Raw genomic sequence first — 12,091 nt, forward strand, 5'->3', positions numbered from 1 at the left:
TTTTGTATCACTAATCTGAATCTGAAAAGTCATTCAAAACATGAGTAAAAAGTACAATATTTGCGTATGAGATGTAGTGGTTTAGAAGTATAAATTAGCATAGAATGGAAATACTCAAGTACGAGTATTTCAAAATTGTACTGAAGTAAATGTTAATATATTAGTAACCAAAATCCACAAGGGCAAGTTTGATGCATAATGAGCATATTTTCTATATTTAAGTTGAATGAATACAGGACTTTAACTTGTAACAGAGTATCTTCACATTACACTCTAATATCATATTTACTTTACCAAAATATCTGAATACTTCTTCAACCACTGATCTAGTAAAACTGGACTATTAATACAGCAACATGTTCATTGTGAAAGTACATGCACATCTATTTTGCCTACAGTGGTTTGATGTAACTAAGCACATTTACTCAAGTTCTGTACTTAAGTACAAATGTGAGGTCCTTTATTTGAGTAATTTGTTTTCATGTTACTTTATACTTCTACAATACTACAATTCAGAGGGAAAGTGAAAAACATGCACCTTGAGTAACAACCTATCAAACCTCAGTTGGTTACAGGTCCTCCCTCTCCCTCTCTCTCTCTCTCTCTCTCTCTCTCTCTCCCTCCCCCTCGCTCTCTCTCTCTCTCTCTCTCTCTCTCTCTCTCTCTCTCTCTCTCTCTCTCCCTCTCCCTCTCTCTCTCTCTCTCTCTCTCTCTCTCTCCCTCCCCTCTCTCTCTCTCTCTCTCTCTCTCTCTCTGTGGACCAAACACACTGGGGTTGTGGCTCAGGTTAGCCAATCACAGCAAAGTGAGCTCACTTAAAACTGGACCTTCTGCTTATTGTAGAGACTTCCCCTCTCAGACACACGACAAAGCTATAAATGATTAATCTATCAGAAATTATGTTTTGTTAGAACAGGATAGATGACAATTTGCTTATATCTCTTCAAATTGTTACGGCCCCTCCTTTCCACTAGGGGTCTGTGTCCTGTTTGTTGTCTCTTTTCTGTCTGTTAGGATGTTGAACGTCACACCTGAGCCTGGTGTGGATCCAGCTTTAATTAAAGTCTCTTTCCTAGCTGACAAGGCTGCTGTTTTTGTTTGCTCCAGACATCCACACATGCTCACATCACTGATTACTGACTCTCCATGTTTGTTTAGTTTAGTTTATGTATTCTTTAAATAAATATGGTTATTTATTACTTTTAACTCGTCTTGTGTCCCATTTATGTTGCAGCCATTAGTTGTAACAAAATGAAAAAGTCTCTTTTGAGGTTTTATCAAATCTAAGAAATATGGCTACACTATTTCAGTGTTGATTTTTAATAGTCATTGATTACATTAATTAGGAGAATTAATGGGGAAATAAGATGCTTGCCAATGTCTTTGGAGATGTCCATAATTTTGCTAGTTGAACTTAATAAACTGGTAACTGAAATTTTCTTCCCCGTTTCTTTTTCCCCAAATCTCATTTTCCCGTAATTCCCATACTAACTGAGAAACTACATGGGTTGGATTTAGGGAAAGGTATTATGAAACAGGCCCAGTCACTGCCAAACTGCTGAGAGGCCGAACCCGATGTGACGCAAAGTTCTTATCTGATGCATTGTGAACTTCAGTCACAAGCTCAAGTCCCCCCCCCCGAACACTTATTTAAATAAGTCAGTGCCCTCTTCTACAAAACTGTGCAAAGTATCCGTTATTAAGAAATCATGAACTGACAACAGGATATAATACATTTTATAACAAACAAATGAGCAAATACTTTATGATACAATAACGCTGTTACAAAAGTGAAAGGGCAACGTGATGAAGCTATAAACATTTTTAGCCAATCAGCTCCAAACACTTTCTCTGTTGTTCACGCATCCCATTGGCTCCAATGAACCAACTGATAGTGCTTTATTATGGCTGTGGTTTGGTGAAGACACTCGGTCTAATAAAGTAAATAATTACTTAATATGAAGCGTCAGATACAGGACAGAAGGGAGATCTACTTACTGTACTGAATGTGAATGGATATCGTGTTGATTTGAAGGCAAGACATTACAATTTCAAAATATTAACAATGTTTTTTAGATACTTTTGGAAACCGCAATTTGGATGAAAAGGTACTGATGTTACAGACCTAGAATGGGGGAAGTAAAATAGTTGTTTTTGTGATATGTGCCTGCACTGTGGGGTAAATTGAACATTGACTTTCTGACAGTCTGTGGACTTTGATTTGACCCTTGCAGGAGTACACAGTAACGCCTCTCTGTAAATGCCATAAAAAAGCCAGCCGGATAATATATAAATACAGAGCTAAAGATGCATCTTTCTTTTCTGCGGGGTGGCACCTTTTATGGATTGTAATCTGACCAATCAAATCCTTGCCGGTAACAAACTACTGATGATCAAAGGGAATCTTAAATTTTAGACAAACAATGTAAGTATGTTTTATGTTTTTATCATCAATATACACTTTGATTGTTGGTTGATAAAAGATTCACTAATCTTTTAAATGAAAGATGAATGATTAGTACATGAGATGTATGTGGTGGTTTTCTCCTGGTAATTTGCTCTGATTGTGTGTTTCTGTGTGTTGGTGCTTACCTGTAAATCCAGTATTAGGAAACATGGTGGGACTTAAACCCTCAGATGTTCCCCCTCCACTGGGGGTGAAGATGGCGAGTGCTGGGGCTGCAGCCTGTGTTGCTGACCTTTTCACATTTCCCCTGGACACAGCCAAAGTCAGACTACAGGTATATGTTCAGTGACACTGACAAAGAAAGAACAAAACTCATCTCCAGGATTACAAAGGATTTCTTCACATTTACTGTAATGCATCAGATATATTATTGTGATAGTGATCTTTAGTTATTCTTTGGTGTTTGATGTTGGCTGCTATTGACTGAGCAGCTTGCCTTTGTCCACCTCCTTCCCCCAAAATCAATTGCACTCATCAACACTTTTGTAGCAACAAGCTGCACCATTTAGTCTAAAGGTTCTCTACTTTTGTTCTGTGAAGCTGGTTTTAGCCTTGAGTACAATCTGAATCTGTGACCCCAGATTCAGGGAGAGATGAAGGGAGTGGAAGGCATCCGCTACAGAGGGGTGTTTGGGACGATCAGCACCATGATACGAACAGAGGGGCCCAAGTCTCTGTACAACGGGCTGGTAGCGGGGCTGCAGAGACAAGTGTGCTTCGCCTCCGTCAGAATCGGCCTTTACGACAATGTCAGAGATTTCTACAGTGGTGGCAAAGAGAGTAAGTGGTTACTTTTGAAGTACATGCAGGAGCAACAGTGGAGGGATCCCCTATCCAGCACTGACAGAAGTACCACAGCTTCTGTATGTACAATAAAGATAGGAGTAATGGCTATAGAATATGAATATTGGGATACAATTACAATACCAACTGAATTAAGTACACAACATGTAGTATTAAGTCAATATTGGGTGCAATAATAGTTTAGAGTAAAGTGTATGTATGTCCTTTCATTCCACCGCTTGTTATTCCTGTCTTTTCCCTTCCAGACCCCGGTGTGCTGGTAAGAATCCTGGCTGGCTGCACCACAGGCGCCATGGCGGTGTCTTTTGCACAGCCCACCGATGTAGTCAAGGTTCGATTCCAAGCCCAGATGAACCTGAACGGTGTGGCTCGTCGGTACACTGGCACCATGCAGGCCTACAAACACATCTTCCAGAATGAGGGCATACGCGGACTCTGGAAAGGTGCCATTTAGGAAGCGTGCTTCAAAATAAGCTACTCACTGGTGATTGGTGATTAGTGATCAAAAAGTTATCATTCTTTTCTGGCTTCTTTAGGCACACTACCTAACATCACAAGAAATGCGCTTGTCAACTGCACAGAGCTGGTTACATACGACCTGATCAAGGAGGCCATCCTTAGACACAAACTGATGTCAGGTGAGTGAGAGAGCTCATGCATGTTTGCCTCAGTTACAACCACACCCACACACACACACACACACACACACACACACACACACAAACACACACACACACACACACACACACACACACACAATATTGTGTCAGAGAGACAGCTGATTGGGTTAGAAATCCACACACCCTCTCACCCGTTCAACTCCACTACAGCTGATAACAGCACACAGGCTAGTACAGTACATGATGTATTTTCCCCTCACTGTGCTGTAAATAGTAGTTAATACAACATTTATCTCAATTATTTATATTGCCCCATTCACAAAGTTATATAACCTGCTGACATGAGTTTCTATACTGCTCAGCTCAGGACAAAGGCCCTCCGGTTATTCTCTTTAGTTGTTTAATTCACAATCTTTCTCTCCACAGACAATCTTCCTTGCCACTTTGTATCCGCGTTTGGTGCCGGCTTTGCCACCACGGTCATCGCTTCCCCAGTAGATGTGGTGAAAACTAGATACATGAACTCTCCACCTGGTCAGTACAAGAGTGCTATCAACTGTGCCTGGACCATGATGACTAAAGAGGGGCCGACGGCTTTCTACAAAGGGTGAGCTCCTCCTCTCTGACGCCAGCACACACTCATTTGTTTAGGAATAGTTGTACTTGAGGTCGTTCGATATAAATATTTTAAGCAATGCTGCATTTGTGGATCTATTTTAGCATTAATTTTCTCTATTTCCTGTAGATTTGTGCCCTCATTTCTGAGGTTGGGATCGTGGAACGTTGTGATGTTTGTCTCTTTCGAACAAATCAAGAGAGCCATGATGGTCACTAAGAAGAGGATTGAAGACAGGAATTAAGACTCCCGTTTGATAGTTTGACTGAAAAATCGGAACCACCACTGTTAGAACATCAATGAAGGAATATCAATTCACATTTTAGTCTTATGGTGACAAAGAAGAAAATCCTTTGTTGAAAAAGGAATATTGGAGTTAAGTGTACCTTGTATTTGACTTCATGTTGAACTGAAATGCATTTCTACCTTTATATTTATCATTTTTTCATGGTTAACCCATTTGAAATTGAATGGGAGTGAATGGTGCTACCACTCTGTGAATCTAAATCTGCCAATCATACATTTTAGACAGTTTACAGCAGTGCACCTTTAAATAATACTGGTGCCCATAGTAAAATGTAAAACAGGTTTATGTGAACTCTAAATATATTTTGCTTGTTTAACAGATCCTGTGCTTGCTTTTTAACTTGCGCAATCACTTTCACCACAAATAACACACATTTCAAAACATTAAAATGTGTATTTATTACCTTTGAGTCAGAAGTGTTAGTCATTACATACCTTACTCAAAAGCAAAACACAGAATAAAAATGCAGTCTTCAGACATACAAATTTATGAAAATGGAGGCAAACAACCAGTTTGAGTTCCACATCACCTATATTACAGGATACAGATGCCATCAAGAGGGACATATTAAAACATGCAAAAATGTAGCCGTGGTCTTTGGACATAAAAATTATATTCTTGAGTGGAACAAGTGTCAGAACACATAATTCTTGCTTACATAAATACAATCAAGACAGCTACAAATATGGTAGTTAATCGCCATTTTTCAATAACTGTCTTTTAACTGCAACAAATTGGCGACTTGCTCACTGAAAGTGATTAAATCCTCACAAAAGACAGACCTGTTTCCTCTACAGTCCTCTGCAGCAGCTCTCATTTCTCCTTCACAAAGGTTAATTAAACACTGGAATGGTCATTATTGAGGTACAGAGCGTAGATTTGTGCTCTATTTTGAAACCCTTTACTCTCACAGTAACAAGATGAACAGAGTGTGAACAATGGACCACAATACCAAATACATGAGGCTTCATTTGTTTGAATTCATGAGTGACCAAACAGCTTCAGTCTGATTTTTATGTTTATAAAGTTCAGCATTGCATCTTGCCTTCCTCTACTCAATGAAACAACGTCAGGGGCCATGGAGAGGTGAGGGAATATTTCTGAATAATGTTAGTTTTTAGAACAGACAGTCAGTGTGAGCGTAACGTCAGGCTCCTGTAGATGTGTCTTGACTATGTTATGGAATTTTTCTCTGTACTGATTGAACTCCATGATGCTTTCTGGTTCCTCTGCCACCCAGAACTTATCAAATTCATATGCCAGATAACCTACAAAAGAAGAAACTCACATTTTAGAGAATTCGATATAAAAACAGACAACGAAATTTCACATTCTACTTAGTTTTGTACTTCAGAAAACTGATTTACTTCACTCACAGTATAGCTGATGAAAGTGTCGGAGCTCAGGTGTGCCCAGTACTGTGTTGTAGAAATGGGGTTTCAAAGCACCACTCTTCAGGAGACTGTAGGCCATCTCTGTCAAGTTGATCCCAACGATGGCATACGAATACCTGAGTACAAGCCAAAAGTGACGGAACATAGAACGTGAATGATTTAGAAAGATCAAAAGTTTTGCCTGAAAATATGCAGATATTCCACATACATATGTATCTTACCCTAGTTTAGGATGGTTTGCATGAGACAACACCTGACGAGCCTCCTCTGTGTAGTTTTCACTGAAAAAACTGTAACAGAAACATTTCAGTAGAATCATGGTTTAAAATAGTCCTATACTTTGCCTGTACTTTCTAGTTTAATCTACAAATAGGATCACGTTCACCAGTAATCTTGTACTTGCTGGCAAAAACCATAACCCTTAAAAAGGTGAACTCAACTGATTTTACAAATCAAAGTCTAATGGTCTTTAGGAGTACTACTGCATACGTGAAAAAAGGTTGTATAAAGCCTATTGTGGCTTCAGAAGGAGCTGCATGAAGTCTGAAAAGTCAGAAACTGCGTAAAGTGATTCATCAATTGGGGTTGAAAAAATATGTGGGTGTGGAGTTAGACAGTAGTAAGCATACCAGACCCTGAAGATACATCAACCGCAATCATAATACACTTGAATCTCCGACCCAAGTGTCAGTGGTGAAGGCATAAAGTTTTGACAAGGCAGTAAAATGCATCGATTATGATTCTATAAAAAGATCTTTATCATGAATCGGACAATGTTGCAGGAGAGTAAGGATAAATTGGTGAGGTGGTCTTTAAAAAATAAAAATCCAACATGCTACTGTTTCTTATGGTTAATGTTATATTCAAATTCAAGTCATTTTGTTAAATGCATCTTTTGTAAACTTAACTAATGTTTATCCGTGTGTGTAGTATAGACTCATTTTCTTTTAACAATCGTCCACCGTTTGTCAACACGTTGTAGCCTATGGACTCCTCAGTGTTTTGATATGGTCATAGCGATAACTGCCTCTTGTAATACTAATTACAGGTTTGATAACTCCACAGTCTGTTGTTGTCTTTGAGAAGACTCAAGAAGATAATGTTCCTCTCGCTCTCTCTCAATATTCTGCCACAGCTTTCATTTGTTTGAGAAGTGACGGTATGTTATGCAACATAGGCTACGAGAGGGAAAACACACATGCATGACTCCGCACAGATAAATCATTAACAGAGATCGGGGCACACATTTCTGCTTGTCTTAATAAGAATGTATGTAATAACCGTTGCTGCAGCAAAGTATGAAGCCCTGCTGGCTGTGTGGATTCCCTCATCAGTTTCAAAAAGGTATTTCAATCATGAATAAAATAAATGTTGATAGTAGATGGTATCTGCAGTACATAAGAACATAGTTAATTAATGTCTAATTGATATTCATTGAGGACTCACACAAGGTTGATTAAGCCCAGCATTCCCATTCCTCTGAAGTCAGTCTTGGGGTCATCTCCTTGGAATCCAATGTCTCCCCACTGTTTGGTTATCCTGGAATCCAGTTTGACTGCTGGCATCAACAGGTCCCACAGCTGAGAGTACAAATAATTATAGGGTTAGATTTGTAATTGCCACCGTACAGAGTTATAGGTCCAATAATTTTGTGCAGAACATTTTGGCTTCATAATCAATACTTTCCATACTGTAATCATACTATTTTATTGCACTGTTTATAACTGTAGTTTCTCATTCTAAAGCCTAAACTGCTTCTGCTGCATCTATGTTAGAGGTAGTTGTTAGTTCATGGCATTAAGCTTATTACAAAGTAAGTGTCTGTCAATTAAATCACAAAAATCCACTAGGACTGATCCAGACAGATACTTGTTTATGTATCGTGTGAAACAGTAACCAAGCAGCTAAAACATATGATCAACTGGATCCAGAAGCAGTGACACACACCTTCAACAGCAGGGCCTCGTGGTGTTGGTCTTCTGAGTTGAAGACTTCCTTTCTTAAATCTTCAACAGAGATATACAGGCTGCTGTTTCCTGTTATTTGTAACAGACAGATGTGTAGGCTTCCCTTGAAGCTAAAGATAGAAAGATTAAATAAACAATTAATACATTGATTCAAAAATTAAACTTACAGGAGTACATTATGGAAATAAAATAATTTCTGGTGAAAAGCAACCTCAAAATAACAGATAAATATCCTTACAGTGGATCTTTCTGGGGTTTGACATTCTTCTCTTTCATAATTTGATCCACACATTGCTCTAAATTATCCTTGTTGGTTTCCAAAGCTCCTCTTAAAACCTACAGAGGAGGAAAGCACAGGAGAGGAGGAGGTAGTCACAGAAAATGAACGATACAACGAACAACCAGACAAAAACAATTGCTGCTGTATAATCTATGCTGTCAGCCACAGCAAAGAAATACCTTTCAAAGAAAGACGACAAAGCCCTTTTGTTTCTACACTGAATGGACTGTTGATTGGAAAATGCTGACCTAGCTATAAATGACAAGAAGAGTCCATTCATCTAAACTAGGCATGTGTGTGAAAGATAAGGACTGATTGAGCTCACAGGATATGACTCTATTGGAGTTCACACATTCAGCAGCCTAACATATAACTAACAGGTTGGTAGTTTAGAAAGGGGCGTTCCCTTTACTCTTCTCTGTGGGACCACATAGTTTAAACATCAACAATCAGGCTTCTATCTTACATCTGCAGTGAGATTACTGTCCACATATACACAAATGGATCACATCCTTATTCTTAAATTCCCAGAGCCCAAACTGATATATTCTAAACAACACTAAAAACAAACTAGAAAGACAATTGATTTGCAATGACTTTAAAACAAATTCTAGCAAGTCCTCAATTTTCAAAAGCTGAAACCAGAAACCATTTCTACTGACAAATGACCAAAATTATTGACAGTTTAACATAATGGGTATATGTGGTATAGTTTGTGCTAAAGTGATCATGTGTTTGGCTTTCCGATACATAAAAGAAACTTCAACATAAAACAATAGCAACAGTCATATTGAAAGCTATTCTTAGACCACAAATACTCAAGCTGATCCTGGAAATTGCCCAGGTGCAATTCTTGGTAACAGAAACAAAACTAAACTTATAACCCATCACCTACCAAAAAAACTGACAGTTAACATTTTCTTACCTTGTTCTTTGATGACCGCAGAGAATATTCTACAACAGGACACAAGAGGCAGATTAATATATTAGAAAGAATGTTTACTAAACGTAAACAAAAAAGTAAATCAGATGTGGGATTATTTCATTCACCTGCTTTTGTTGTCCTTGTAGCCCCAGGCTTGTATCCAGAACATATTCTCTGCAGCTCACATTTCCCTGTTGCCTGTCGGATGAACCACTTCAGCCAGTATCTTAGGATGGATGTGTAGATGTACGTCCAGATGTACCCCAGCATCTCACATGGACAAAGAAAAGACATTAGCCACTTGAATTCAAGCAGACAAATTCAACTCAGCTTGCCATCAGTGATTATATATACTATAGTGATTACTATAAAATTACTCGATTTACCATAACTAGTTGCCAATTAAGTTAATTGGCTAATTTTTACAGCTCTAAATGTTATCTACCTTTATTTTTTAAAGATGGGCATTTTGACTTATAGCAAAGAATCACATTTAAAAAGCTGATTGTATATTTTGTATGACAAATATTACTCTGCAAAGTAACGTATAACTAACGTTACGATTTAGAGCAGTACACAATGTATATATACACAGTATATATATTTCTCTTGAAAGTAATGGAATAGAAATGCAAAGTAGCATAAAACAGTATATACATTAGTAACGTGCATGTGCATCTAAATGTAGAAACTAGCTTACATTTAAACTGTTTTTCAGTAACGTTAGTAGATCAGCTGATCGTACGTCACTGTTAAAATACAAATATATAACCAACAATAAGACCCAATAGTATGGGAACAGCTAACGGAAGCTCACTGAGAGAACAGCCAAAACAATAGCATTGTGGTAGCTAGCATTAGCTAATGCTAACTTCAGACAAACGTGAGCAATCAGTTTATGTTGAGCTACAAACATTAGGCGGTCAGGTGGCGCTTTAGCAAACAGTCTGCCAACACATTACAAAACTAATATCCATTTACCTCTGGTTTTAATGAACCAGCTGCGCTAACTACCATCGAAACTTACTAACTGTGAACCACTTCAGACAACAGGTTGTCATTGTATTCACCAAACTGTTTGCTAAAGCTAGCTATGTTCACCTACATTTGGTAGCGTCGGGAGCATTGGCTTAGTACTTATTATTATTTACGAGTCGCTGGAGTTACTCTTACCTTTCTGTCGACAAATATATATCCAACCGTGTCCTCACTTAGAAGCTATCTTCTGTTTGGTACATTAATGTTAGCAACACTTCTCCTGACAACAGTCTGGCTCTGGTGCGTTCAGGGTCTGACTAGACACGCAGATTTTCTCATGCACGCACCTGAGAAATTGAAGATGTTTGGATGATATTAGATAACATTCAACTATTACATTTACATTATTGCCTTTTTTTTAAGAGTGGATGGTTTGCAATTTTTGCAAAAAGATCGCGGACACACTCCCAGAAACTTGGTTTGAATTTATGTTTACGTCAATTGACATGACGTCTTTGAACATAGCACAGGCCAGCCTTTCAGTGACGGCCTATCGGCGCCATCTACTGTTCAAACTTCACTACTGTCTGCACCAGGCTGCACTACATGGACTAACTACATAGGAATGCAGACAACCTCTCGTCTAAATACTGTGCATCTTAAGCATTAGATTAGCTGGATAGTAGATCTAGATCAGTGGAGTGTTAACCAACTGACTCACCATGACTCAAAGTGTGCATTACAGACAAAAAGAAACTGATTGTACTTTAGCTGAAATTAGTCTTCAGATAAGATTGGTTTAAACTAATAGAACCCATTTTAGCTAATCATTTGCCTTTCCAAATCTTGCCACAAGATGATGCCAGATCCACAATATGAGTGTGTTGGATTACATTGAGTCTATTTTTAAAATGGACCAATCATTCGGCTGTAAGTCTCCATTACTCTATACAGATATAACTGACACAGAGTTTTACACTTTCTGTGATACAGATACATATCAGCAATGCATGCAGCCCATACTGAGCTGCTCACCAATGGTGCACTCAACAGTAATTAAGCTGTGGTCTACCTTCTCAACTAATCAGTCCCTCTGGGCTTTTAAAAGGCAGGAGGTCTACGATTACTGCATACCAAGAGGAGCTCCTATCTCAGACCCAGGCTATACATGAAAACTGAATCCCCAAAGTAACACTTAGATTATAATAAGAGTCTAGCCTGGGTCAAGAGAGGAAGTAGCCTATGATCTACATATTAAATCAGTTATAACAGCACTGACAGACATGACACAAAATCATTTTTATTGCACCCTTAAGGAAAGAATAAATTTGTAATTAAATAGTGACTTTGAATGTTGTGCTGTTGTGTCACTTGTCCACATTAAGGGGGGTGTCCTTCAGGTAGCCAGGGTTGGCAAGGGATGACACGTTGTTTAAGCGAAAACAAAAGCAGGGGTCCTTTGGTACAAGTAGAATAATTCTGACCAAACCAACATGTTCTCCAAATTAATGACAATAGTTTTTCAGTGCCTAAAACAACCTACGTGAGCTTTATCTGATGCTGGGTCACTGTCCGCAGGATGACATTGTGTAAGATTAGTGAAACATACAACAGGCAAAGGGTCAGAACCTGGAGGCCAGTCTGAACAGGAATCATCAGTCTATGGATCAGGCAGGTACAAATCAAAGGGTAACAGAGGATTGACAGTAAACAGCAAGAAGCAACCAAACAAC

At 38.6% G+C, this 12,091-nt stretch overlaps 2 protein-coding genes across 4 annotated transcripts; one reads left to right on the forward strand and one right to left on the reverse strand.

The window, feature by feature from the left end:
- Positions 1 to 1,958: 1,958 nt before the first annotated feature.
- ucp1 (uncoupling protein 1) lies at positions 1,959 to 5,134 on the forward strand. Of its 3 annotated transcripts, XM_068726642.1 has the most exons (8): positions 1,959 to 2,035; positions 2,235 to 2,425; positions 2,605 to 2,741; positions 3,049 to 3,247; positions 3,517 to 3,714; positions 3,808 to 3,909; positions 4,318 to 4,498; positions 4,637 to 5,134. In XM_068726642.1, exons 3-8 carry the CDS (start codon positions 2,616 to 2,618, stop codon positions 4,749 to 4,751), a joined length of 921 nt encoding a protein of 306 aa, XP_068582743.1. In that variant the 5' UTR covers positions 1,959 to 2,035; positions 2,235 to 2,425; positions 2,605 to 2,615; the 3' UTR covers positions 4,752 to 5,134. The 3 variants fall into 3 exon arrangements, with proteins under 3 accessions (XP_068582743.1, XP_068582742.1, XP_068582744.1); XM_068726641.1 differs by having other exon boundaries at positions 1,976 to 2,425; XM_068726643.1 differs by lacking the exons at positions 1,959 to 2,035; positions 2,235 to 2,425 and having other exon boundaries at positions 2,657 to 2,741; positions 3,008 to 3,247.
- A 59-nt stretch (positions 5,135 to 5,193) lies between these two features.
- elmod2 (ELMO/CED-12 domain containing 2) lies at positions 5,194 to 10,681 on the reverse strand. The gene is made up of 9 exons (XM_068726644.1): positions 10,554 to 10,681; positions 9,506 to 9,650; positions 9,381 to 9,409; positions 8,414 to 8,511; positions 8,156 to 8,285; positions 7,655 to 7,788; positions 6,430 to 6,498; positions 6,191 to 6,324; positions 5,194 to 6,082 (listed from the first exon to the last, which is right to left on the reverse strand). Exons 2-9 carry the CDS (start codon positions 9,648 to 9,650, stop codon positions 5,925 to 5,927), a joined length of 897 nt encoding a protein of 298 aa, XP_068582745.1. The 5' UTR covers positions 10,554 to 10,681; the 3' UTR covers positions 5,194 to 5,924.
- Positions 10,682 to 12,091: the final 1,410 nt, after the last annotated feature.

This window comes from Cebidichthys violaceus, unplaced genomic scaffold, assembly GCF_023349555.1.
Source record: "Cebidichthys violaceus isolate CVI_PGR_0920_01 unplaced genomic scaffold, fCebVio1.0.p SCAF_4, whole genome shotgun sequence".
NCBI lineage: Eukaryota > Metazoa > Chordata > Actinopteri > Perciformes > Stichaeidae > Cebidichthys > Cebidichthys violaceus.